This window comes from Culex quinquefasciatus, chromosome 3, assembly GCF_015732765.1.
Source record: "Culex quinquefasciatus strain JHB chromosome 3, VPISU_Cqui_1.0_pri_paternal, whole genome shotgun sequence".
NCBI classification, from domain to species: Eukaryota; Metazoa; Arthropoda; class Insecta; order Diptera; family Culicidae; genus Culex; species Culex quinquefasciatus.
The window spans coordinates 160,545,612-160,570,702 of record NC_051863.1 but is presented as its reverse complement, the minus strand read 5'-3'; the positions used below and the strand labels follow the sequence as shown (position 1 = coordinate 160,570,702).

The window sequence follows — 25,091 nt, the reverse complement described above, 5'->3', positions numbered from 1 at the left end:
TGTTTTACATAACATAATATGTTATTGGCCTAGTATTTTCAAATATCAAAAAATGTTATTCTCAAGTTATTTCCGTCTGCTCGGGAATCGTCTAATTATGTTGTTTATCATAACTTTAAACAATTAAATGTTGTTGTTTATTTTATTAACGTGACTTTTACCTATAGAGGTCATTCGTCACTTTTTACCTCTTCCTGCCCAGAGCAAAATCGAGATTTTTTACGTTTTTCACCATTACTTGTAACTGGATCGACCAAATTGGATGAAATTTTAATTCAATATAACGGTGTATTTTTTCGAGATAATATCACGGTGTATTTTTTTGAGACTTCAAAGATAAAAAATTCGGAATGTCTGATATTTGGCACCGTTAAAGAAGGGCTCTTTTCCGACATTTTGCGGGGTATACCGAAATATTTCGTCGGGGGGTCTAGAGCAACTTTTTTTTAAGACTATTTTTCGATTTTCGATTTGTTCAAAAAAAGTCACAGAAAATCGGTGCATTCATGTTGATATCACTCAAACTTCTTATAAATATGCCTTGGGGACTCCTATATTTGGCCCATATTTGACCTCCACCAAAAAAAAATCGAACCAAATTTAGCAGATTTCTAGCATTCTTTGAAATACTTTTGTATGGAACTTGTTCTCTACAATGTGATTGATTCAAAAATATTTTAAAATGTAATAGTGTGATGTGGCAGAGGATTGAATAATTTTCGGAGCCTAATGGGTAATACAAAGCTTATTTATTAAATAATCCATGTTTTGCACAGTTTAATGCTCAAATTCGTATCCGGGCAATGTGTTGCTATATTTTCATGACAAATTGTACAAAGAAAAGATTTATTTTCGGTCGTATCGGGGTTTCCAGCTTGGATTTTGGAGTAATTTCAAAGAATGCTAGAAATCTGGTAAATTTGGTTCGATTTTTTGGTGGATGTCAAATATGGATCAAATACAGTTAACAATTCAATGGAACTTAACAATTTTCAAGACCAAGCTGAAAGTCCCGAAACTGAACCAACCTTCCTCATATTTATAAAGTTTTTTTTTGTAAAACAAAATATCTAACAAACCCGTCGGTTTTCTATCAACAAAAAAAATCTTTTTTACAATCTTCCAGAACATAGTCATTTTTTTTGCATAACTTTTGAAATGTTTAACTATACTTGCTGATTTTGAAAAGAGGCTTATGAGAATTCATGACGCTTCGAAACGGTCAAAATCCGTTCAGCTAGTCCGGAGATAATCGAGTGACAATTTTGTACACACATACCTACACAAATCCACAAAGACATTTGATCAGAACTTGATTTTGTGTCGATATGTATACGTGAAGGTGGGTCTTGGAGGTCAAATTAAGAAGTTCATTTTTTGATTGATTTTATAACCTTTTCTCAGTGAGGTGAAAGAGCCAAAAAAGTTGAAGTTATATTTTCACTAAAATAAATATTATTTGATTTTCTTCGATGTTCATAATTATTAATTTGAAAATTAATTCATTCAAAATTGGCCATATTATTCGCAGGAGTTAAGGGTCTATCGAATCGTAATTATTCAAGAGGGTACACCTTGTTCAATCGACGAGATTTTTACAATCTGTTAATCGAGTTAGTTCAACATCTTGACTTTAGTGATCGGATAAGTACTTTCACTGAAAAACATTCCTCACGGGTAAAAATCCCTTCGTTATCAATTCTCAAGTGTGCGCGAGCATCCGATAACCCCTTCCGTCGCGAAACCGTCTACCGCGGTATCACCACTCCAAACGACCACTTGAAAACCAGCTATAAAAGCCACCGTAATTGTTCTACAGATCATAGTTCCTCGTAGTCCAGCGCAATGTTCCAACGAACCATCGTGGTAGCGTCCCTGATCGCCGTGGCCTGTGGGGCACCCTCGCAGGACCAGTCCTCCCGAGTGGTCAACGGACAGACGGCCGCCGACGGACAGTTTCCGTACCAGGTCCAGCTCAAGATCCAGCTCGCCCAGGGTCGTGCCCTGTGCGGAGGAAGTTTGCTCAGCGATCAGTGGGTCCTGACGGCCGGTCATTGTGTGCAGGGTGCCAGCTCGTTTGAGGTAACGCTCGGAGCGGTTGCCTTGGACGGAGCGGACGATGGTCGCGTCGTGGTGACCGCCACCGAGTACATCCGGCACGAAAAGTACAACCCACTGTTTGCGACGAACGACGTTGCCGTGATCAAGCTGCCGTCGGCGGTGCAGTTCAACGAGCGCGTTCAACCGGTGAAGCTACCCTCGGGAAGTGGCGACTACGCTGGCCAGGTTGCCACCGTCAGCGGATGGGGACTGCAGCAGAACGGAGGTACCGTGGCTCAGCAGCTGCAGTTCGCCCCGCTCAAGGTCATTACGAACTCCGTCTGTAGCAAGACGTACAACCCGCTGGTGATCAAGAAGACGACGCTGTGCGCCCAGGGTGACGATAAGCAGTCGCCGTGCAACGGAGATTCCGGCGGTCCGCTGGTGGTGGACGAAGGCGATGAACGGGTTCTGGTTGGTGTGGTTAGCTTTGGACATGCCACCGGATGTGAGCGCGGACTGCCGGGAGCGTTTGCCCGGGTGACCGCGTTCGCCGATTGGATCCGCAAGAAGACTGGACTGCAGGCTTGAAGATTATGAGGGATGACCACTTACGACAACATTTATGAGCAATAAACTTTTTAAGGCATGTTAAGGAATATTTATTTTTTGACAAAGAACTTTGTCCTAAGGGCACTGTCTACGGGTGTCAATCCAAAATTTCGCGAAGCGAAAGTGTAACGATTTGTGTAATCGTTTAAACGCTTATATCTTCCACCCAATTCAAGCAATCTGCATGCTTTATCCACCAAACGAAAGGGGAAGTCTTAAATTGCAAGTAGACTACCTCACAAAGTTGATAAAACTTTGTTAAAGTACTCAAAAGTTAAGATGAAAAATAAAAATTCAGACCGGGAAAATCCCGGTCGCTGATTGGTTGAGCGCAACCTTTCCCGAACACATTAATCAGATTCAAGTATCTAGCACTTAGCAAATTTTACTCTCTGCCACTGCTTCGAAAGCGTCGAGCCATCACAGCCAAGCGAGGTTATAAAAGAGCGCCGTGCCGCCGGTTGAAGCTCAAACGAGTCCGAAGCTTTGCACGAGGAGGATCGAGAAGCAGCAGCAGCACAGCAGAGCCGCCGAGAGGAAGGAGAGAATTGAATAATTGGAAAGAGAGGCAGAGCAGGCGCGGGAGGGAAAATTGCCGGCAACTTGGAGTGTCATCATCGCATGGTTTTATCATCGTCATAGGATGTTAAAATGGCCCTTTTCAGGGCCAATTCACACGAAAGAGTATTCTTTAAAAATCTGGTTGGGTACGGTAGTGAGTGTTTGTGTGTGCGGAAGGGAAATCGAGTGGCAAGTTTGGGGCTTGAAAGAGCACCAAATTATCAACGCATACACACAAACGCGGGCTGGGGAGCTTCATTTGTGTGCGCCTGGTTTCTGCCGTGCAACTACCCTTCACGAGTTTGCTCATCCGATCGATCTTGGGGAAAATCGATTTTCGATATTAGTGTGGTTCCGCGAACACAATTTTAGTGTGGTTTACTACACACACACACACACACACACACACACACACACACACACACACACACACACACACACACACACACGAGCAAATCCACAGTCGATGGCGCTTTCTTGCTACAAATACACTTGCAACGCACTGTTTGGTGCTCTAGGTGGTGTGTAGTATGTGTAAAGAGAATGAATAAAAAGATCGGAACCCAATTTTTGCGAAGCGAAATCGTTACGTGGCGATTTCCCTCTTCGCAGACTTCCCTCCTTTTCCTTCACGCTGATTGGTTGAACAAACCTTTCCCGATCATCCTCTCCGAGAGACGTGAGATTGATGTATCTAAAATCATCTCCACTCAAGCTCATAATTTTCTGACAGCCGAGGAGTCAACATCGAGTGGCAGTTGCAGAATCAGAAGGGACAGCAGAAATTTCCCCCGGTCAACGACGTGGAGAGGTCGCCGAAACGGCTCGGGCCATCGCAGGAACGGGACGGATTGTCGCTGCAGGCCATCAAGGAAGAACGTTAGGGACCGATGTGGTCAAGCTGCTGATCCCGGAAGGCTCCGGTTAACGGCATCAAGAAGGGGTCTCCGTGTTGATCGAGAACCAGTTCCCTTTGGGTCAAGTTGGTTGTGATAAAGTTTATGGTTTTTGATACTGGACATGAAATTTAACATTTCGGCAGTCGTGACCGCAATCCGGAGTGGCCAGAGGCCCCGCGGATGTTCCGAAGGGGGACATTTGCCGAACCAAAAGAGTTGGGGCAATATGGGTATCAAACTTTATGGTTTTTGATACTGGACATGAAATTTGAAATTTCGGAAGTATTGGCCACAATCCGGAGTGGCCGAAGGCCCCGCGGATGTTCCGATGGGGGGACATTTGCCGAACCATAAGAGTTAGGGCAATATGGGTATCAAACTTTATGGTTTTTGATACTGGACATAAAATTTGACATTTCAGCAGTAGTGACCACAATCCGGAGGCCCCGGGGATGTTCCGGTGGGGGGACATTTCCCGAACCATAAGAGTTGAGGCAATATGGGTATCAAACTTCATGGTTTTTGATACTGGACATGAAATTTGAAATTTCGGAATTATTGGCTACAATCCGGAGTGGCCGGAGGCCCCACGGATGTTCCGATGAGGGGACATTTGCCGAACCATAAGAGTTGGGGCAATATGGGTATCAAACTTTATGGTTTTTGATACTGGACATGAAATTTGAAATTTCGGAAGTATTGGCCACAATCTGGAGTGGCCGGAGGCCCCGCGGATGTTCCGATGAGGGGACATTTGCCGAACCATAAGAGTTAGGGCAATATGGGTATCAAACTTTATGGTTTTTGATACTGGACATAAAATTTGACATTTCAGCAGTAGTGACCACAATCCGGAGGCCCCGGGGATGTTCCGGTGGGGGGACATTTCCCGAACCATAAGAGTTGGGGCAATATGGGTATCAAACTTTATGGTTTTTGATACTGGACATGAAATTTGAAATTTCGGAAGTATTGGCCACAATCTGGAGTGGCCGGAGGCCCCGCGGATGTTCCGATGAGGGGACATTTGCCGAACCATAAGAGTTAGGGCAATATGGGTATCAAACTTTATGGTTTTTGATACTGGACATAAAATTTGACATTTCAGCAGTAGTGACCACAATCCGGAGGCCCCGGGGATGTTCCGGTGGGGGGACATTTCCCGAACCATAAGAGTTGGGGCAATATGGGTATCAAACTTTATGGTTTTTGATACTGGACATGAAATTTGAAATTTCGGAAGTATTGGCCACAATCTGGAGTGGCCGGAGGCCCCACGGATGTTCCGATGAGGGGACATTTGCCGAACCATAAGAGTTAGGGCAATATGGGTATCAAACTTTATGGTTTTTGATACTGCACATGCATCTGACCATTATCTGAAGTTACGCAGTTAAAATAAATCGCTTATTTTACGCAGGAAGTAATAAATCGATTACTGCGATTGCCTTTTTATTGTGCCGCGGCGAAATTCTGTTTCTGGAAATATAGAACAACTATTTCGAATTCAATTAGAGCCCTTGAAAGGGCAGTTTTAATGTTTGCTGTTGAAATTTACTTTGCTGCCGCCAATTGCTTGCAACAGCCTTGCAAAAACATTTCCGCATCTTGATAACTTTCGAGTGGTGAGGGAAAGTCGATTGATTTCACCTTGATTTCTATTGCAGAATTTGATTGATCAGAAAATTTGCAATTTCCGTCCCCTTAGTTCGATAGGACGTTGATATTATGTCTTAAAACTATTCACAAAAGAGTTGTTTTATGTAATTACAAGGGAATCATGGGGAAATTTGGACCGGACATTTTTATCGAAAATTTCAACAATCATCTTGCAAAGTTCTTTGTCATACTGGTCATGTGTAACATAACCACCTGCACCTTTTTTATTCACAAGATTTGAAAGAACAGTTAAAGCCCTATTGAATAACAATGAAGTGGATTTAAAAAAAATGCATAGGTAGACATGGTAGGTTTCAAAAACAAAACAAAGTCAAATTCAAATAATTTAAGTTTCCAAAAGAATAAAATTTCAAAAATAAAAAAAATGTTACCTAATAAATACATTCAAATCAGAAATTTAAAAATTAAAAACAAAAAAAAAATAATTAAGTCTTAAGCTGTTATTTATTTAAATCTTAAATTTGCATTTGAGCAATTCTCTACCAAAACCGGAAATGGATTTTATTTGTATTGTTTTATTTGGCTCAAACTTTGTGGGAGCCTTCCCTATGATCAAATAAGATATTTTGCGTCATTGGTTCACCCATACAAGTCTCCATACAATTTTGGCTGCTGTCCATACAAAAATGGTATGTAAATATTCAAACAGCTGTAACTTTTGAGTGAATTTTCTGATCAATTTGGTGTCTTGGGCAAAGTTGTAGCTATTGTTGAGGACTTTTGAGAAAATAATAGGTACACGGAAAAAAAATTTGCAGATTTTTTTTATCAACTTTTTTTTTACAAAAACTCAATTTCCCAAAATACATATTTTTTGATTTTCGAGATTTTTTGATATGTTTTAGGGGACAAAAATTCGCAACTTTTGAGCCATAGAGAAACATGGTCAAAAATCTGCCGCCGAGTTATGAATATTTGAAAAATAGTGATTTTTGGATAAAAAAATCGAAGTTTGTGTGTGTGTGTGTGTGGTCCAATCCAATACCCGCTGGCCGGCAGCTAAATTATGGGAAAATATAGTTTGTATCAGACTTGGGTTAAGCTGATACAGCTTATCTCAGTCCCGGGTATTAGGTGGTGTTAGCCCTCGCGCTGCTTGCAGTGACCCATTTCAGAATGACAGAGCTCCTTGCGGTCCAATTCCGAGGTCACTGGGCATTGTCTGGCCCCGCCTAAAGATAAAGCAACAACCAGACGGGTCCTCGACCTATCTTTAAACTTCCAATCCCATCAAGCAAAACAGGGATCGGCGCGTATTTAGTAATTTGCTAGCAAAAATATGTCAGGTTTCAAAGCGTCCAATATGGACTGATCTCACTAAATTTGCGAAGCAGCTGCCTCTAGTTTTCCTCATATGATAATGATGGCCAGGTCCAGTCACGACGTTTTACATACGCGACGCAGATTCACAATATGCCAACATACCACAACGACGACGGCGAATTCACGCGAAACGACCGAAATAATCGTCGCGACATTTTACGAATTTTACGATTCCGGAACAGATTGATGGATTAATGAAACGACTCTTTTGATTATAAATTTACGAACAAAACTCACAAAATAAATCAGGATTTTTTTTTCGTAGTTCCTAAGCAACTGTTGACAAAATTCTGCCACAACTGTACCACAACCCTTTTATGATTTTTTTCACAAACTATCACACAAATGCACGAATTTGCTCCCTCTTCTAAAATTCAATAACACACCAAAAGCACACCTCACAGCAGCTTCACGCAAAATTAGTCATGTCCACGGAACTTGGGCAATAAGAAACCGGATTTCCAACCGGAACAGTCCGTAAAACGGCAAGACACCGTCAGCACTACAACAAATCACTCACAAAACGTAAAGACCGACCAAACCAATGAACTATAATTAACTAAAATTCCATTATAAAAATATTTTTCAAATTCTTAAAGAATAAACGAAAAAACGCGGAGCAAAAACATAAAACGTCACGACGCGCGCACGGCTTACTTCGATCCTCTGGTCCAATCCAATACCCACTAACCGGTAGCGAAATTATGGGAAAGTATAATTTGTATCAGACTTTGTATATGCCGAATGCTGATAAATTTTTGAAAAAAAATCGAAGTTTTATGCAAAAACAAGTTTGACATTATTTTTTTAAATGCAAAATTGGATTTGCAATCGAAAAGTACTGTACAGATTTTTTGATTAAGGGCTCCGTTTTCAAGATATAGCCACCGAAAGTTTGATTTTAGCGAAATATTTGCAGTTTTTCAATTTTTAAAAATAGTGACCATGAGTGACCATTTCTAATTTTTTTTTTTTGAAAAGTTCAGAAAATTTGCTATAAAATTGTCCAAGAGACATTGAAGATTGAACCTCGGGTTGCTGAGATAGAGTCGCTTTAAGAAAAAGAAACACGAAAATTGAAGTTTTCTTAATCTTACCAAAATAACCCACCATTTTCTAATGACGATATCTCAGCAATTAATGGTCCGATTTTCAATGTTAATACATGGAACATTCGTGAAATTTTCCGATCTTTTCGAATAAAATATTTTGAACATTTTTAAATCAAGACTAACATTTTAAAAGGGCCAAACATTGAATATTACGCCCATTTAAAATGCTAGTCTTTATTTCAAAATTTTCAAAATATTTAAGAATGGTCACTCATGGTCACTATTTTTAAAAATTGAAAAACTGCATATATTTTGCTAAAATCAAACTTTCGGTGCCTTTATCTTGAAACCGGAGCCCTTTATCAAAAAATCTGTAGAGTACTTTTCGATTGCAAATTCAATTTTGGATTAAAAAATAATGTCAAACTCGTTTTTTTTCCAAAAATCACTATTTTTTCAAATATTTATAACTTGGCGGCAGATTTTTTGACCATGTTTCTCTATGGCTCAAAAGTTGCGGATTTTAGTCCCCTAAAACATATCAAAAAATCTCGAAAATCAAAAAATACGTATTTTGGGAAATTGAGTCTTAGTGAAAAAAAAGTTGATAAAAAAATCTGCAATTTTTTTCCGTGTACCTATTTTTTCTCAAAAGTCCTCAACAATAGCTACAACTTTGCCCAAGACACCAAATTGATCATAAAATTCACTCAAAAGTTACAGCTGTTTGAATATTTACATACCATTTTTGTATGGACAGCTGCCAAAATTGTATGGAGACTTGTATGGGTGAACCAATGACACAAAATAGCTTCTTTGGTCATAGGGAAGGCCCCCACAAAGTTTGAGTCGAATCAAAAAATACAAAAAATAAAAATGGTCGAAATCAGCCGATTTCGTAGAGAGTTGCTCATTTATAACTATAATTTTTGATTAAAGAATTTAAATTATTGAAACATAAATTTTTTGCATCTTTTAAATTCTTGAGTTTCGAATTTCTTTAAATTCTTTTAATTTCTTGTATTTTCGTCAAATTCTTGAATTTCTTGTATTTTCGTCAAATTCTTGAATTTCTTTGAATTCCTTTAAATTAATATCTATAAAAATTTTGAATTTTCAATTAATGAGTCTTGAAATTTGTTTTTTTTTTTTTTGTTAAATAATTTTCGACTTAGTTCACAAAGGGTCCTGAACACCGAAACTTCTTAGCATGGTGCTCTCAACGATTCATTGCATTAATATACACTATTCGTACTCAAACTCAATCCACTTCAACGAATCATCTTTGCGGTTAACTTTACGCAGTTGGCCTGGCCTGACCGTTTGGAAAAGAAGGATGTTGGAAGTAATCGCACCGACATTCTCCCCATTTTTTTTAACTTTGTTGATCAGACAACAGGTTGTATCTTTCATTCATATATTTTCCAAAATGATGTTTGCCAGAAAACCAAATGCCAGTAATTTAAATGCCAGAATGGGTCAAATCAACAATCACTCACCTCATCGTCGTCGTCGAGCCCTGGACCGCTTTCCGGTAGTCGGACGAGGCAATCTTCTTCAGCCCGCTAACCTCTCCGCCGCAAATCTGCTTAAACTCCTCCGCGGACAGTATTTTGATGACTTTGTTGGTTTTGATTGTCCCGCCGCCACCACCACCACCCCCTCCTCCTCCGCCGCCACCATGGATCATCGATTGCCGGTGCTGGTTCTGATTCTGGTGGTGCTGCGACACCATGTAAGGCGAAGTCTTTTTGATAATTTTGATTGTTTTCTTCGTTGTTGGGGGCGTGGATTGCATCCGCGTTTCGTTGAGTGCGAACTTGCCGGCCTCGGACAGCACTATTTTGCGCCCACTCTGGATGGCGGACGTGATCAGGCTGCTGCCGGAGTCGTCGGACGGAATCATCGCGATGCCGTGCTCTTTGAGCATCTGGAGCGTGTTTGAGTCCAGATTGTTGGGGTCCTGTTCGGTGTTCTGTTCCAGGTTGATGATGGCATCGCTCAAACTGTCCTCCTTCTCGATGAGATTGTCCGTGTCGTTGGAGTTGCCGTCGTGCTCGTCCACGTCGATGGTGGTGGTGACACCCGCTGCCGCGCTTGCCGACATCGAGTTGCGGTTGGAGATGTTAGAGATACTTCCGTCGTTGCTCAGGTCCATCGTGATGGCGTCGTCGGCGTCGTCCACCAGGTTGGTCGCACTGCTGTCGCGCTCCTTGTGCTGCTGCAGCTCGTACATGAGACTGTCCGTGGCTTCCTGGACCTGAAAAGTGAAACTCGATTAAATTCATCCCATTGAGCCAAGACCCGAACCATTCTACCAACCTGTTCCTGACTCGCGGCCCGCATCTGGTTCGCCAGCAGCAGAATCCGCACCAGATCAACTTGGCCCGCTTCGGTCGCAATACTGATGGGCGATTTGCCAAACTTGGACACCGCGTTCGGATCGGCCCCGTGCTGCAATAACCGCTCCACGATCTTGTCGTGGCGCTTTTCCACGGCCCAGTGCAGGGCGGTCATTTTCAGCTGGAAAACAAAATCCTCACTCAGTCAATGCATTCAAACGAGAAAAGCCCACCACCCACCATATCCTTGGCGTCCACCTCGCACTTGGCGTTCAGCAGCAGCTCCACAATGTCCACGTTGCCCTGGAAGGCGGCAAAGTGGAGCGGCGTCCGGTCGACCTTGGTTTTGCTGTCCTTGCTGATGCCGGCCCGAAGCAGCACTTTGCACGTTTCCACGTGATTGTAGCGCGCCGCCAGGTGAAGCGGGGAAGTTCCCAACTGAAACAAATCATAAAAACTTTAATTTTAAAAAATCAACAGAAGAGAAAGATTGACCTACCCAATCGGCCGTGAACGGAGCACCCCGGCTCATCAGCTCGTGGACTTTTTCAGTGTTGCCGGTTTTGGCTGCCTGGAGCAGCGATTTGCCCAGATCGGTGATGACCGTCTGGGGCTTCTGGATGCTCATGGTGCCGTTGAGCTGGAAAGTAGACAAAATTAATGTTCATATTAATAAAAAAAGATCAGTAGATCTCGGGATAAATTTTGTTTTCAGTTTTTTTTTTTTAATATTATCAATAGGGTTTGACAAATTAGTGGTATAACTTGAAACAGGTATTTACACCCATTTTTTCTCAACAAATCATAAATAAGTTACGGTACCGTATTGCATCAACATTGACAATAAAAAAATCGACATCAGAGATACCCCTGATTCGAATCCTTAGACAAAAATAAATAACTGTAAAAAATTTGAGCGAAATCGATTAAGAGTTGAGGGTCTCTTTTAATCGTTAAAGTTGGCGAAAAAAAATCTGTTCATTCAAAAAATGCTGCTTTAAATCGTTAATAACTCGGATCGATTTGAGTTCTTTGACAAAGTTGTTTGTCATCTCACACTTGACAATGATCCTACACATTTAACTCCACCTTTTGGCGGAATTTTGATTTTTTCCCTTAGCCGATTTGGCTCGAAATTGGCACAGTATCTTATTTTTACCTAAAGAATCGGGCCAGGGGGTAATCTCTTACGATCTCCCAAAATTTCTTTCTGGAATAACACCGACCAACAAAATTTCTGCACAGATTCAACTCGAGGGGAAGCATGATGTTTTGGGTCCCCATAAACACGAGCACGTGCGGTTCGCTACTCCTACATATTGCATGCAATTTTTTTTATTGTAAGCAACAACGACGAACCGCCCTAATTCTCCATGCAAACTTTCGAGAAAAACCATTCGGCCCTGTCTAAATATTTTTGAAAAAATCAAGGTGCACGTGTTTCTGGGGAGTAATTTTTGCAATTTTTTGTAGGTCAGTGTAATAAATCAAAAACTTCAAAAATAAAAAAAAATCTCAAGGAAATTTCAATATTTTTTTAAATTTTCTAAAATTTAAAAAAAAAACTAAAATTTTTAAAATTGAAAAATTTTAAGAATTTAAAAAAATATTTTTTTTGAAATTCAAAACTATAAAAAATTAACAAAAAAATTATTTTAATTTAGGCTGGTACAAATATTTTTAAAAGTTTTTGTCACCCCCCCCCCCCTCCCCCCCTTCAAAATTGGCCCGAAAAATCAGGGGGCAAAAAAAATATGTTTACAATAAACTTCAAAATTTTTTTTTTTTTTTTTTTGGGAGGGTGATCCAGTCGCACATCGTTGATGTCGAAACCTCTAAACTGGGCCCTCGTCCTGTCACGTCCGTCAGTAGTCTTGTCGTACATTACAACTAGAATCAGATCTGCCAATGAATTAGTACACTTCGACCAAATAAACACTGACGCTGTATGGATCTGACTCTAGAATAAATGCACAGTTGTGTGTTATTTATAAGTCCAAAATGTTCAATTATTCATATAAGTCCAAATATTCATTTGCGGATAACTACCTAACTTGAATTGAATACAAGATTTAAAGCAACCTATCCGAAAGCTACTCTTATCTTAATTCCCCGACATTTTAATTATTAATAAAAAAACGTTACTTAATCCACCTTTAGGTGGTTGGTGCCTTCCTCATATTCATAAAGTCAATACATTCAGTAAAAATAGCAACATTCCCCCTTAACATGTTTAACAAATCAACTTTATTACTCATTTCTTTTGATATGGTTCGCAGACCATCAATATTTCTGGCTCATCGGCAAGGTCTGATAAAAAAATACCTATCCAACGATAGTTTGCATGGAAGATTCAGACAATATTTTTATCACAATATCTGAAATCAAACCTCTAAAAAGTGTATAAATAACACTTAAGTGCCAATAACTTTTAATAGGGTTGTCAGATCCTTGATGTTTTAGGCTCATTTGAAAGGTCTTTCGATTATCTAACTAACGATGGGTCGCATGATAGACCCGGACATCATTTTTACTGAAATATCTGAGATCCGGCCTCCAAAAAGTGTATAAATAACACTTAAGTGCCAATAACTTTTAATAGGGTTGTCAGATCCTTGATGTTTTAGGCTCATTTGAAAGGTATTTCGATTATCTAACTAACGATGGGTCGCATGATAGACCCGGACATCATTTTTACTGAAATATCTGAGATCCGGCCTCCAAAAAGTGTATAAATAACACTTAAGTGCCAATAACTTTTAATAGGATTGTCAGATCCTTGATGTTTTAGGCTCATTTGAAAGGTCTTTCGATTATCTAACTAACGATGGGTCGCATGATGGACCCGGACATCATTTTTACTGAAATATCTGAGATCCGGCCTCCAAAAAGTGTATAAATAACACTTAAGTGCTAATAACTTTTGATAGGATTGTCAGATCCTTGATGTTTTAGGCTCATTTGAAAGGTCTTTCGATTATCTAACTAACGATGGGTCGCATGATGGACCCGGACATCATTGTCATTGAAATATCTGAGATCCGGCTTCCAAAAAGTGTATAAATAACACTTAAGTGCTAATAACTTTTGATAGGATTGTCAGATCCTTGATGTTTTAGGCTCATTGAAAAGGTCTTTTTAATACCTTTCTGAAAATGTATAACATGACAGGGTTTCTTACAAAAACCACCCTTTTTACAATCTTCCGGACATACGCCAAAATCGTTTTTTTAGCATAACTTTTGAAGTACTTTACTAAACTTCATAATTTTCAATAGGGACTTATGGGACCCCAAGACGAATCGAATGAGACCAAAACGGTCCAAATCGGTTAAGCCAGTGCTGAGATAATCGAGTGCATATTTTTTGGTGCACAGACCCACATCCCTACACACACACACACACACAGACATTTGCTCAGAATTTGATTCTGAGTCGATAGGTATACGTGAAGGTGGGTCTACGAGGTCAAATTAAGAAGTTCATTTTTCGAGTGATTTTATAGCCTTTCCTCAGTAAGGTGAGGAAGGCAAAAACGTTTCTTTTAAAACCTGTCTGGCTTCTTTTTAAAAAACAAAAAAAAAATAACAGTTGATATTTTACAAGTCGTGAATTGAAAAAGAGACGACCATTTGTTCGTCAGAATTCCAGTAGATCCTCGATTCGCAACAATGGTCGATACAATCATAATCCGACAACCGTTAGTTCAACAGATCAACGAATTTAATCCGATATCATTTCACTATTGATTGATCGAGACTCTATGGAAATTTTGACAAATCAGAATGGTTTTTATGCTACTTGAATGAAAATCACCGATTCTGATAGAATTACTAAATTCACTGTTACTAATTTTGTCCCTAAATAACTAAAGGCAAAGTATAAAAAGTTGATATTTATAGTTAAAGTCCTAAATTCTACAAACACTATTTTTGTAAACCCGCATCCTAACCTGACACCCACATTAAGATAGGGAAAAATCACATATGTAGCGGTTCATTGTACAAATGTGATATTTCCACTATCAGAGAACCTCCTTGTCTCGATGACAGCTTACCGGCCATCGATTAAGCCCTGAGACTACGCCAAAGTGGGTTCTCGCAGCATGAAGTGGTGTCCATGTGTAAAAATGGAAGCTTCAGCAATATACTGAACACTTCGATTTTAATTCCACATCGAATCAAATCATACTCTTTGCCAAACAAGCATCAAACCTATGACACTCATTATGACAAAGCCCAGGGTTTACAATAAACTTCAAAATTTCAATGAAAATTCAAGTGCAACCAGCTGAAATCAAATTAAAATACATTCTTCTGCGTTTAAAATCATTTTTAGCATGTTTGGGTTTATTAAAAAATCTTAAATTTTTTTGAAAATTTTCGATTCAAAATCTTTTTTTTTTTATACAACTTTTATTTTTGTCAGATCTTAGATTTTTTGAAAACTAGAGATTGCAAAACAACTGAACTAGTGTAAAATGCATTTTAAAACACTTTTTTCATTTAAATGTGAAGACTATGGCTTGTTATTTAAATTTTTATATTTTTTTTTATTTTTTTGCCCCCCCCCCTTGACCTCGGCCAGGGCCGAGGGACAAAAACTTTTTTAAATATTTGCATCGGCCTTAGAAATTCAAACAAAATAACATTATAAAATTTTAGAACAAATTAAAATTTTCAAAAATTATAAAATTTTGGATTTAAAAATATGTTTTTGAAATTAAAAAAATATATTTTAAATAAAAAAGTTAATAAGAAATTTTAGATTTCTTTTCATTGAGGATTTTTGATTTTATTTTTTTATTTTTTTTGAAATTTTTACAATTGTTAAAAAATTTCTAATTTCTCAGTATTTTTTTTAAATTTTAATTTTTTTTTAATTTTTTAAAAGTTGGATTTTTTGTAAATTTATTTTTGAAGTGGCAAAAAAATATTCCTAATTTTGTTGGTTTTCAACAGTGTTGTTAAAATATCAAAATATCAGCTCTCAGCAAATACAATTATCCCGCCTGAATATTCATGCCTCAATCACAACTGCTCTTATCTCCATTGAATCTCTCAGCGCCGAACATTGCCGAACACGTTTTCGTGTTTACACACTCGCGATTGACATTTTCCTTTTCTCTCTCATTCCCGCTTCCACGATCATCCTATCGCAACAGCGTTTAATCAAAGCCGCCACAAAACCAATTTCGCAAACGAAGTTTAACGGGACGTCATTCGTGGCCGGCTCCTAATCGCCATCTCGCGTTCTCTCATTGCAGTTTTCGGAGAGATTGAGAGACTCAGCGATGAAAGTGCACTGTCGAGGAAAAGGGGAGGAGCGATAGAGAGAGAGAATGCCATCGCTGGGAATCACGAGACACAAGAAAAGATCTCACGAGCTATAGTGACGGTCGCTATACTCTCGGATGTTGATGGTGCAGAGATAATCAATTGATAGCTTTATTATCATTCATTTGCAACCCTGGTTTTCAAATAAAAAAATAAAAATTTGAAATCAGTATTTTTTTCTAATATGTTTTTCGTTTAAATAAAAAAGTATAAAAAAATGGTAATTCAAATTACAATCGTAATTTCTTCATGGTAAAATTTCAATCGCAATTTCTCGATGGGAAGCCGTTATTTGTCGATGGTAGATCGAAGTCGTTATCTTACTATCGAGAAATCTCGATCGTGAGCCGCGAAATTACAATCGAAATATTACGATATTAATATCATCACGATAACCTACAACTTTGCTCAAGACACCAAATCGATCAGAAAATCTCTTCTCGAGACACAGATTTTTGAATGTCTTCATATTACTTTTTATGGACAGCCCCCAAATTTGTATAGATACTTGTATGGTGAAACTGAAAATACAAAACGACTTATTTAGACATTAGGACAGCAATTCAATTTGAAAAGAGCATAAACCAGAAAAAAAGTTCTCCGATCGAGCATGAGCATGAGCATGAGAGACCACCCATGGTTGTCCTTCTCCGTTGCTGAACAGGACCATAACATCCCATCAGCACAACCGGTCACACGCTTCAACGATCAAATTATGTTTCCCTTATCAACAGCATGCATGAATGCGCTGAAAAGATAAAACATCACGATCATCAAAACTAGAGCCGGTGCGAATAGGAAACAGTCGTTGGCCACCAACGGCGCCCACCATGTCAGTTTGAAGATCTCGAGGGAATGGGACGGGAATGTTAGTTAGCACAGGCTGCTACCAAGGGTGGGTTCTATACGATATCCACACCCCCGCGTGTGCCGGAAAACTACTTCTACTTGGGATTTTGTTAGTGGGTAAGGGTAATGGCCAGGATTCAACATAGAGGATGATGATGCGACCCAATAATCAATAAATTTTGTTTAATGGTGTGATTCTCAAGGCAATCAGTCGGAGTATGCGGATGAGACTATTCCCGGTTATTTTGTGTTGAGTTTAGCATAAATGATTTAATCTTAGACAGCCGGCTGTGGAAAGATAAAACCAACTAAAATGCGAAAACGCGAAACCGCCCGGATCGAAATACACACACAATCGGGGGGACAACAAAGACGGAAACGGCAACGAAAATCCTGCGTGATGACCGCGACGCACGCCGTTCAAATTCTCCAACTCAACTCGTAAACATTGGGATTTTTTTTTGTAAATTGACAAAACTCCCAGAAAAAAAAGTTCTCCGATCGAGCGCAAAATTTTTCTGGGTTCCTTGGTAGCAATAATTAGACTCGTATTTTTTCCCCCCTTAAGGTGACATACACCGTGATAGGGTGGTCCCAAAACGGCTATTTTTGTAAATTTTCGCAAAAAAAAATAAAAAAGAATTATAACTTTGCTTTGCTCCATCAACTGATGTGGACGCAAATAAAAGGTGATTGCATCTCAAAAAAAAAATGAGATACAATAAAAATACAATGGGCTTTCTTAAAAATATACACTGAGAGAAAAATACACGCCACTTCAATGTGATGTTTTGATTTTTATGTATAAAAGTTAAACTTTAAGGTGAAGTAACGATTTTTTTTCGCTCAAATTTTTTGTAGGAATAGGCTAAGATTTTACACAGACTCACTAAAAATGAAGGATGGTATGTCTCTCCTAAAAAAATACAAATATCATTAACTAAAACAGTTTTTTTAAATAGTGATCCTAACGCCAATTTTTTTTAAAAACCGGCGTGGGAACCGATTCTCCAGACAATTTAACATCAAATTCCTTTTGACCATTATCCTAAGTCAAATCCTTGTGAAAAAACAGCAGTTTAAAAATAAAAGTTGAAAAAAAAAACAGAAGTTTTGGCCATTTTGTTTTAGTTTTATGACAGACTAGATTTTTCAGTCTCTTTAATAAGGTAAGCTGGTAAGCTCGTCAAACTTTCCATAATTTTGTCTTTGACCACTTTTCAATTGAACTTTTTTATTATTTATGTAAGCTTATTTACTATCCAGGCTGTCCTACACTGAAGAAAATAATCCTAATTTCAAAAATGCTGTCAAAGGCAAACTTATGGGAAATTAGACCAGCTTTTTCATGTCTGTCATATAGAAATGGCCAAAACCCACAAAAAATATAGCTACACTTCTTACCGTCATCTGGGGCGAAACGGGACACATGAGGCGAATTGGGACAGCTGTTTAAGCCTTGTTACTGTTCACAAAAAAGTTATAGTTAATGATTTTGTTTTGGATAGCCATACCATCCTGCATTTTTTGTGAGTTTTTTTGTAACTTTTAACCTATTTCTACAAAAAAAAAAATAAACGAAAAAGAGCAACTCTCTACGAAATCGGCCGATTTCGACCATTTTTATTTTTTGTATTTTTTTATTTGACTTAAACTTTGTGGGGGCCTTCCCTATGACCAAATAAGCTATTTTGCGTCATTGGTTCACCCATACAAGTCTCCATACAATTTTGGCTGCTGTCCATACAAAAATGGTATGTAAATATTCAAACAGCTGTAACTTTTGAGTGAATTTTCTGATCAATTTAGTGTCTTCGACAAAGTTGTAGGTATTGTTGAGAACTTTTCACCAAAATAACCCACCATTTTCAAATGACGATATCTCATGGTCCGATTATCAATGTTAATACATTGAATTTATAAATCAAGACTAACATTTTAAAAGGGCCAATATGAATATTACGCACATTTAAGACTAGCATTTTAAAAAATCATTATTTGCTGAGATACGGTCATTAGAAAATGGTGGGTTGTTTTGGTGAGATTAAAAAAAATCAATTTTCGTGTTTCTTTTTCTTAAAGCAGCTCTATCTCAGCAACCCGAGGTCCAATCTTCAATGTCCCTTAGACAGTTTTATAGCAAATTTTCTGAACCTTTTAAAAAAAATATTTTTAGAAACGGTCACTCATGGTCACTATTTTTAAAAATTGAAAAACTGCAAATATTTCGCTAAAATCAAACTTTCGGTAGCTATATCTTGAAAACGGAGCCCTTTATCAAAAAAATTGTAAAGTACTTTTCGATTGCAAATTCAATTTTGCATTAAAAAATAATGTCAAATTTGCTTTTGCATGAAACTTCGATTTTTTTCCAAAAATCACTATTTTTTCAAAAATTCATAACTCGGCGGCAGATTTTTTGACCATGTTTCTCTATGGCTCAAAAGTTGCGGATTTTTGTCCCCTAAAACATATAAAAAAATCTCGAAAATCAAAATATACGTATTATGGGAAATTGAGTTTTAGTGAAAAAAAAGTTGATAAAAAAATCTGCATATTTTTTTTCCGTGTGCCTATTTTTTTCTCAAAAGTCCTCAAAAATACCTACAACATTTCTGAAGACACCAAATGGAGCAGAAAATTCTCTCAAAAGTTACAGCTGTTTGAATATTTACATACCATTTTTGTATGGACAGCAGCCAAAATTGTATGGAGACTTGTATGGATGAACCAATCACACAAAAAAGTTTATTTGGTCATAGGGAAGGCCCCCACAAAGTTTGAGCCAAATCTAAAAATACAAATAAAATCCATTTCCGGTTTTGGTAGAGAATTGCTCAAAAGAAAACGTGTCTTCACCTAAAAATTTAACTCTTAAACTAAAAAATCAAAACATCACATAGAAATGGCGTGTATTTTTCTTTCAGTGTTTACTTTTAGAAAGCCCGTTCAATTTCCTACAAGTTTGCCATTGACCACTTTTCGATACGATGCAACGTTACAGTTACAGGTTTTTTACGCCCTTTTCAAATGTCATTTTATAGGCTTATATAAGCTTATATATAAGGGATAACTTGTCTACAAAGTTTCATTGAAATCGGAAAAGGTTGCGAACAAAAGTACATACCAGAAAAAATCCAGATTTGAACTGAAATTGCTCATTGGTTAAACTGACCATATTTTTAAAAGATTAAAAGCTTAAAATACAAATCTAATTAGTCGATTCAGATCAATATTTATTTTGTGGCATTTAAAATAAAAATACAACGTTTCACTTAGCTCAAATTCATCACGTTACATCCCGTTTAGTAGTGTTGCGCGCCTGCACAACACAACACAACCATCTGCAGAGGAAACGGAGGTCGGAGCAAAAAACAAAACCGACAAAATAACATTTTCAAGTCTTCTGCACTGAACGCCACAGCGAACATAGCGCGAGAGCACCAGCAAACGGAAACGAAACCCTCGGGCCCGATCCACAACACAACACCTTCTTCTACGTTGATTCGTTATGAGGGTTCATACGCGAATCAAGACAGCAAAATAAAATATAAACGAACGACTAAAACGAGACTAGCTAGCTCGTTGCTACTCACCATCCCGACCGGTACCAACTGCTCGAACAGCAGGTCCTCCGTGTCACTTCGGCTGTTGGCCGCCGCCGCCATCATATCCGTTTTGGCGACGCTCGCGAGCAGCTTTTCCGCAAACATCTCCTGCTCCACCTCCACCCTCAGCTGCTGCTGCCGGTGCCGCTTCCCCCGGGGACCACCTTCTTCTTGGGCTCTTCTTCCTGCTGGGCGAGACGATTTTGCGCTCTGCTTTGGTGAACCACCACCTTCCGCTGGTCGTCACGCCGCCACCACCACGCTCCTCCGGCCACCACCCGCGTCGTCGACTTCCGCCGTCTCTTGCCGCTGAAGCTGATCACCTCGATCGACGACGAGTTGGTAGTTTTGCCCTTGGTTGTTGTTGTTGTTGCTGGTCTTGTTGCTGCTGTTGCTTTCACCGGTGGAGTCGGAATTTGCGAAACAAAACAACTCAAGTGGTCTGCAAAAAAAAAAAATGAGAAGAGTTATAAGACACACGAATGAGAGAGAAGTGTCGAGAAGAGCGCGCGAATCACTGGAGCAAAAGAAATAAACAGAAAATTACACCGCGGAAAGGGACGTCGACGATCATGATCGAGTTGCAATGTCCGTACGAGAGGTGACCGGGAAAACTGGGACCTATGTATCTTGAACGGGCAGTCTGTGGCAGTGATGGTTTGTGCGGAGGAGTGTGTGTGTGTGTTTTGATGTGGATGCTGCTGCTGGCCAAGAGGAAAACTGGAAATGGACAAAGCGGATTTGTGGGTGCGTGTGTGTGGTTCGTGAGGGAGTGGATCGTTGTTGGGTTGACTGTTTGCTTGGCTTATTCAATTTGGCCAATATGTTTGGTTTTAGTCTTTTGCATTGGATTTAAATAATATCACGATATCCCTTAAGCCATTATACTACAGATTTCAATTTTCATATAATTAAAAAGGTAATCTAATGAATACGTTACTTAATCCACCTTAAGGTGGTTGGTGCCTTACTCACAAAAATATACAGCAGTTCCATTTTCTCCAATCGGGCTTAAAATTTCCTTATCTTGATCTTCTTGGCAAAAATTATTGGACCCGTATTTTTTTTTTGTTCAGCCACAAGGGTGACGAACATAGGGTGACCACTCAAATCCCATTTTTAAATTCCCGACTTTTCCAGAACCTCAAAAAATAGGTATTTTTGCCTTCCTCACATTACTGAGCAAAGGCTATAACATCGAAAAATGAACTTCCCAATTAGACCTCCTAGATCCACCTTCATATATACCTATCGACTCAGAATCAAATTCTGAGCAAATGTCCGTTTGTGTTGTGGGGCGTTGATCAAGTTCGGAAGATTGTAAAAAAGGTGGTTTTAATAAGAAAACCCGTAAACATTTACAGAAAGTTTACAGAAAGGTATTTAAAAAACCTTTCCAACGCGACCAAAACATTGAAGATCTGACAACCCTATCAAAAGTTATAAGCACTTAAGTGTTATTTAAGCACTTTTTGGAGGCCGGATCTCAGATATTTTGATAAAAACGTTGTCCGGATCTATCATGCGACCTGTCGTTGGATAGGTAAGCAAAAGACCTACCCTATCATAAGTTGTAAGCACATAATGTCCAGGGTGACCACTCAAATCCCATTTTCAAACTCCCGACTTTTTCCCGACTTTTCCAGAATGCTCAAATAATACGCATTTCTTATCTAAAGAATGATTTTAAACAAAAAACTTTCTATAAGAAAAGTCAATATTAACCACCGAAAAAAAAAATTAAATGAATTTAAAAATAATCCAAATATAGGCTTTTTTGTAAATACAGAAACTAAACAACAATTGAAAAAAAAACTTCACAAATGGAACTTCATTATTATGCTTCAGAGTAGAAACACAAACAATTAGTCTTTGAAAAAATTATCGAAAGTTCAACAATACTTATAACATTCATGTTATTTTTTAAATTGGCAAAAGTATAGTTTTTGATACTGGAAATGACAAAAAGTTAAAGATAACTGAACTTAAAATTTCGTTCCTATTCTTTTTTTAATTTCATCGTCATTTTAAATCAAAGAATGATTAAAACATAATTGCTGAAATTATTCATTCAAAGGATTTAGAAAAATGTCAAGAAATTCATAAAAAAACATTTGCCTGGTTCCCTTTATTATTTTGTAATTTTTGATATTGTTTTTTTAAATCAATGTTAATTTATGTAGTGGTCAGTATTTAACTGTTTTTTTTTTTTTTTCAATGAACATTCAGTTAGATATGATTTTATGTTTTACCACTTATTTTAAGCAAAATGTTTGAAGAAACATTTTTTTTAAACTGTTTTGCAATAACTCTAAATTTCATGGTTTATTTTTTTTGCAATTTCAAAATTATCTTTATGTTTTCAAAACGAAAAAAAGTTTTTAAATTTTGGATTTTATTCGATATTTAAGTTTTCCGAAAACTGAAAATCAAGCTTTATGTATAGTAGTAATTTAACCATACTCACCAAAAAAGTTTAACGGCAACATTAAAAAAAACATATTTTAATTACTTAAAGAATTTAGTTAAACAATTAAAAATATTTACCAAAAAACCATTGCCAAACTCAAGTTGGAATCTGTTTTCAATTATTCAATCTATGTGACAAAATGAAATAGAATCATAACTCTAAGCTGGCCATTAGGCTCTATTTTTATATTAGTTTTTCATTAACTTTACCTCTTGTATGATAAACAAAAATTTATAGAGATCATATGATTCATGAAAAATATTATGAAGATCTGTGTCAAACGGACCATCCATAAACCACGTGGGCAATTTGGGGGGGAGGGGGGGGGGGATTTTGAATGTCTTAAACAGCTTTTCCATACTCAAATATATTGAAATAGTGAAAAGAACCTTAAATTTAAAGTAAGTTTAAAGCAGAATTGAGTGAATTTAATTTGAGAATTGTACAAAATATTACAAAATTATTCAAGAGTTATAAAATTAATTTTCAATCAGGCATGCTTATAATTCCCGACTTTTTTGTTCACAAAATAGCTGAAAGATATACAAAACATAAAATTTAATTTCTATTTATATCTTTTTTATTTGAAAGATCCAGTTTGATAAGATTCCATGATTTAGCACTCATTTCATGCTAAATATTTTAAGAGACAAATTATTCATACATAGTTTTAATGGCTTAACCCTTTTAGGTCCGAATTTTTATAAAATATTTTTTTAGTCAATGATGAGAAAATGATCTTGAGGACCATACGAAAATTATAGGTTAGTTTAGAAAATTTTGGCCTGAAAGGGTTACAACAATTTCTTGATATTTGCTTTCCTCACATTACTGAGGAAAGGCTATTAAATCACTCTAAAAATGTGCTTCTTAATTCAACCTCGTAGACCCACCTTCACGTATACTTATCGACTCAGAATCAAATCCGTCTTGGGGTCCCTTAAGACCCTAGTTAATATTGTGAAGTTTAGAAAAGTACTTCAAAAGTTATGCTAAAAAACGATTTTAGCAAAATTCCGAAAGATTGTAAAAATTGTGGTTTTTGTAAGAAAACCCGTCATGTTATACATTTTAAGAAAGGTGTTTAAAAGACCTTTCAAATGACCCTAAGTTTTGATTTTAAGACTAAATTCGACTTGTAGTCTGATCACAATGTATACCAGTTTTGGCAGGCGATCCATTTGTCCAGTTGTCAAAAGAAGTGAGTAACGAAGCTTTAATTATTAAATATTTTTAGTGCAAATGATGCTGTTTTGGGTAAATTTTATCGCTGGAGTGCGCTTTTGTGACAAGTATGTTATAAGAAGATAGGACGAGTAACAAGGTACATAGTACACAAGCGACGATGTTATATATGATTGTGAGGAAGACACCAATCACCTTAAGGTGGATTAAGCAACTTTTTTTTGCATTCACAACGAAAAACGTTTGGATATTATTTGATATTTAAGTTTTTCCATTCGCAATTCGCAATTTTCAGTGTAAGAACGGGCCTTGACCGATCTTATGCACCAGGTTCCCGACGAACACGCACTGCCCTTACACCTACATCTCACCCTTGCTCTGAGTCAGTACGAGCAGCACGCTAGAACACGCTTTGAGTGTTCGTGCCAGGCATGCACACCTTCTTTTCCGGTTACGCATTTTAACTCGGCCGGGGTGGTACATTACGTAGGGTTTGATGTAAGTATAAGCGCCTAACCATTTATAGTGTGCCTATCAACTTTCATTAAAGCAAAAACTGTTATATTTTTAGTTTGAATTCAAAACTAATTGTTATTTTACTGTGTACTGTTTTCTCCTGAAATCTTTCCTAGTGTTGAGTCGTGTTTATCTGTTGCTATTTCTTCTGTCGCGGTGTTTTGTTACAATGTTTTGAACCTAAGCATGTTATTAAAAAGTTTACCAAAAGTACAATAATGTTGTGTGTGACTTTGATCATTCAATATATTGAGTAAGGACTCAAACCTTACTTGTTTGAAGAAAAGGGCGTAGATTAAAACAATAGACAATAAAGGAAACCAAACTACATAAAGTTCGATACTGAAAGAATAAGTGTATGTTGAAGGAAAGAAGAGTAAAAGCTGTATGAAGTAGATTAAAAATATAGGCAATAATTTATGAAAAAAGCTATCTGATAAAGGATAAATAATATCATATAAGCTTAGATAGCATTAATGACAACTTCAGGAGCCGATTGGGGATGTTAGGAAAACACATAGCAGTTAAAACTGGCAAATAAAGTAGAGGAGACTTGACAGATAAGTGAAACAGGACTAAAGTAGTTGGAGATAAGAAGAAGAGATACTCCGAGTTGCG

The 25,091-nt window shown here is 37.7% G+C and overlaps 2 protein-coding genes across 2 annotated transcripts in view; one reads left to right on the top strand and one right to left on the bottom strand.

The window, feature by feature from the left end:
• The window catches only part of LOC6036592, a 30,599-nt gene that overhangs the window by 1,757 nt on the left and 3,751 nt on the right, over nt 1–25,091 (bottom strand). Inside the window, exons 2-9 of the mRNA XM_038261309.1 lie at nt 20,291–20,744; nt 11,009–11,149; nt 10,750–10,947; nt 10,490–10,690; nt 9,667–10,427; nt 2,258–2,626; nt 2,070–2,208; nt 1,860–2,004 (exon numbers count right to left, since the gene is read on the bottom strand). Coding sequence (XP_038117237.1) covers nt 1,860–2,004; nt 2,070–2,208; nt 2,258–2,626; nt 9,667–10,427; nt 10,490–10,690; nt 10,750–10,947; nt 11,009–11,149; nt 20,291–20,407 — 2,071 coding nt within the window. The 5' untranslated portion in view covers nt 20,408–20,744. The remainder of the gene's footprint in view (nt 1–1,859; nt 2,005–2,069; nt 2,209–2,257; nt 2,627–9,666; nt 10,428–10,489; nt 10,691–10,749; nt 10,948–11,008; nt 11,150–20,290; nt 20,745–25,091) is intronic.
• LOC6036593 (collagenase) lies at nt 1,842–2,695 on the top strand. The gene has a single exon (XM_001846573.2). The coding sequence runs from the start codon at nt 1,846–1,848 to the stop codon at nt 2,629–2,631; it is 786 nt and encodes a 261-aa protein (XP_001846625.2). The 5' UTR covers nt 1,842–1,845; the 3' UTR covers nt 2,632–2,695.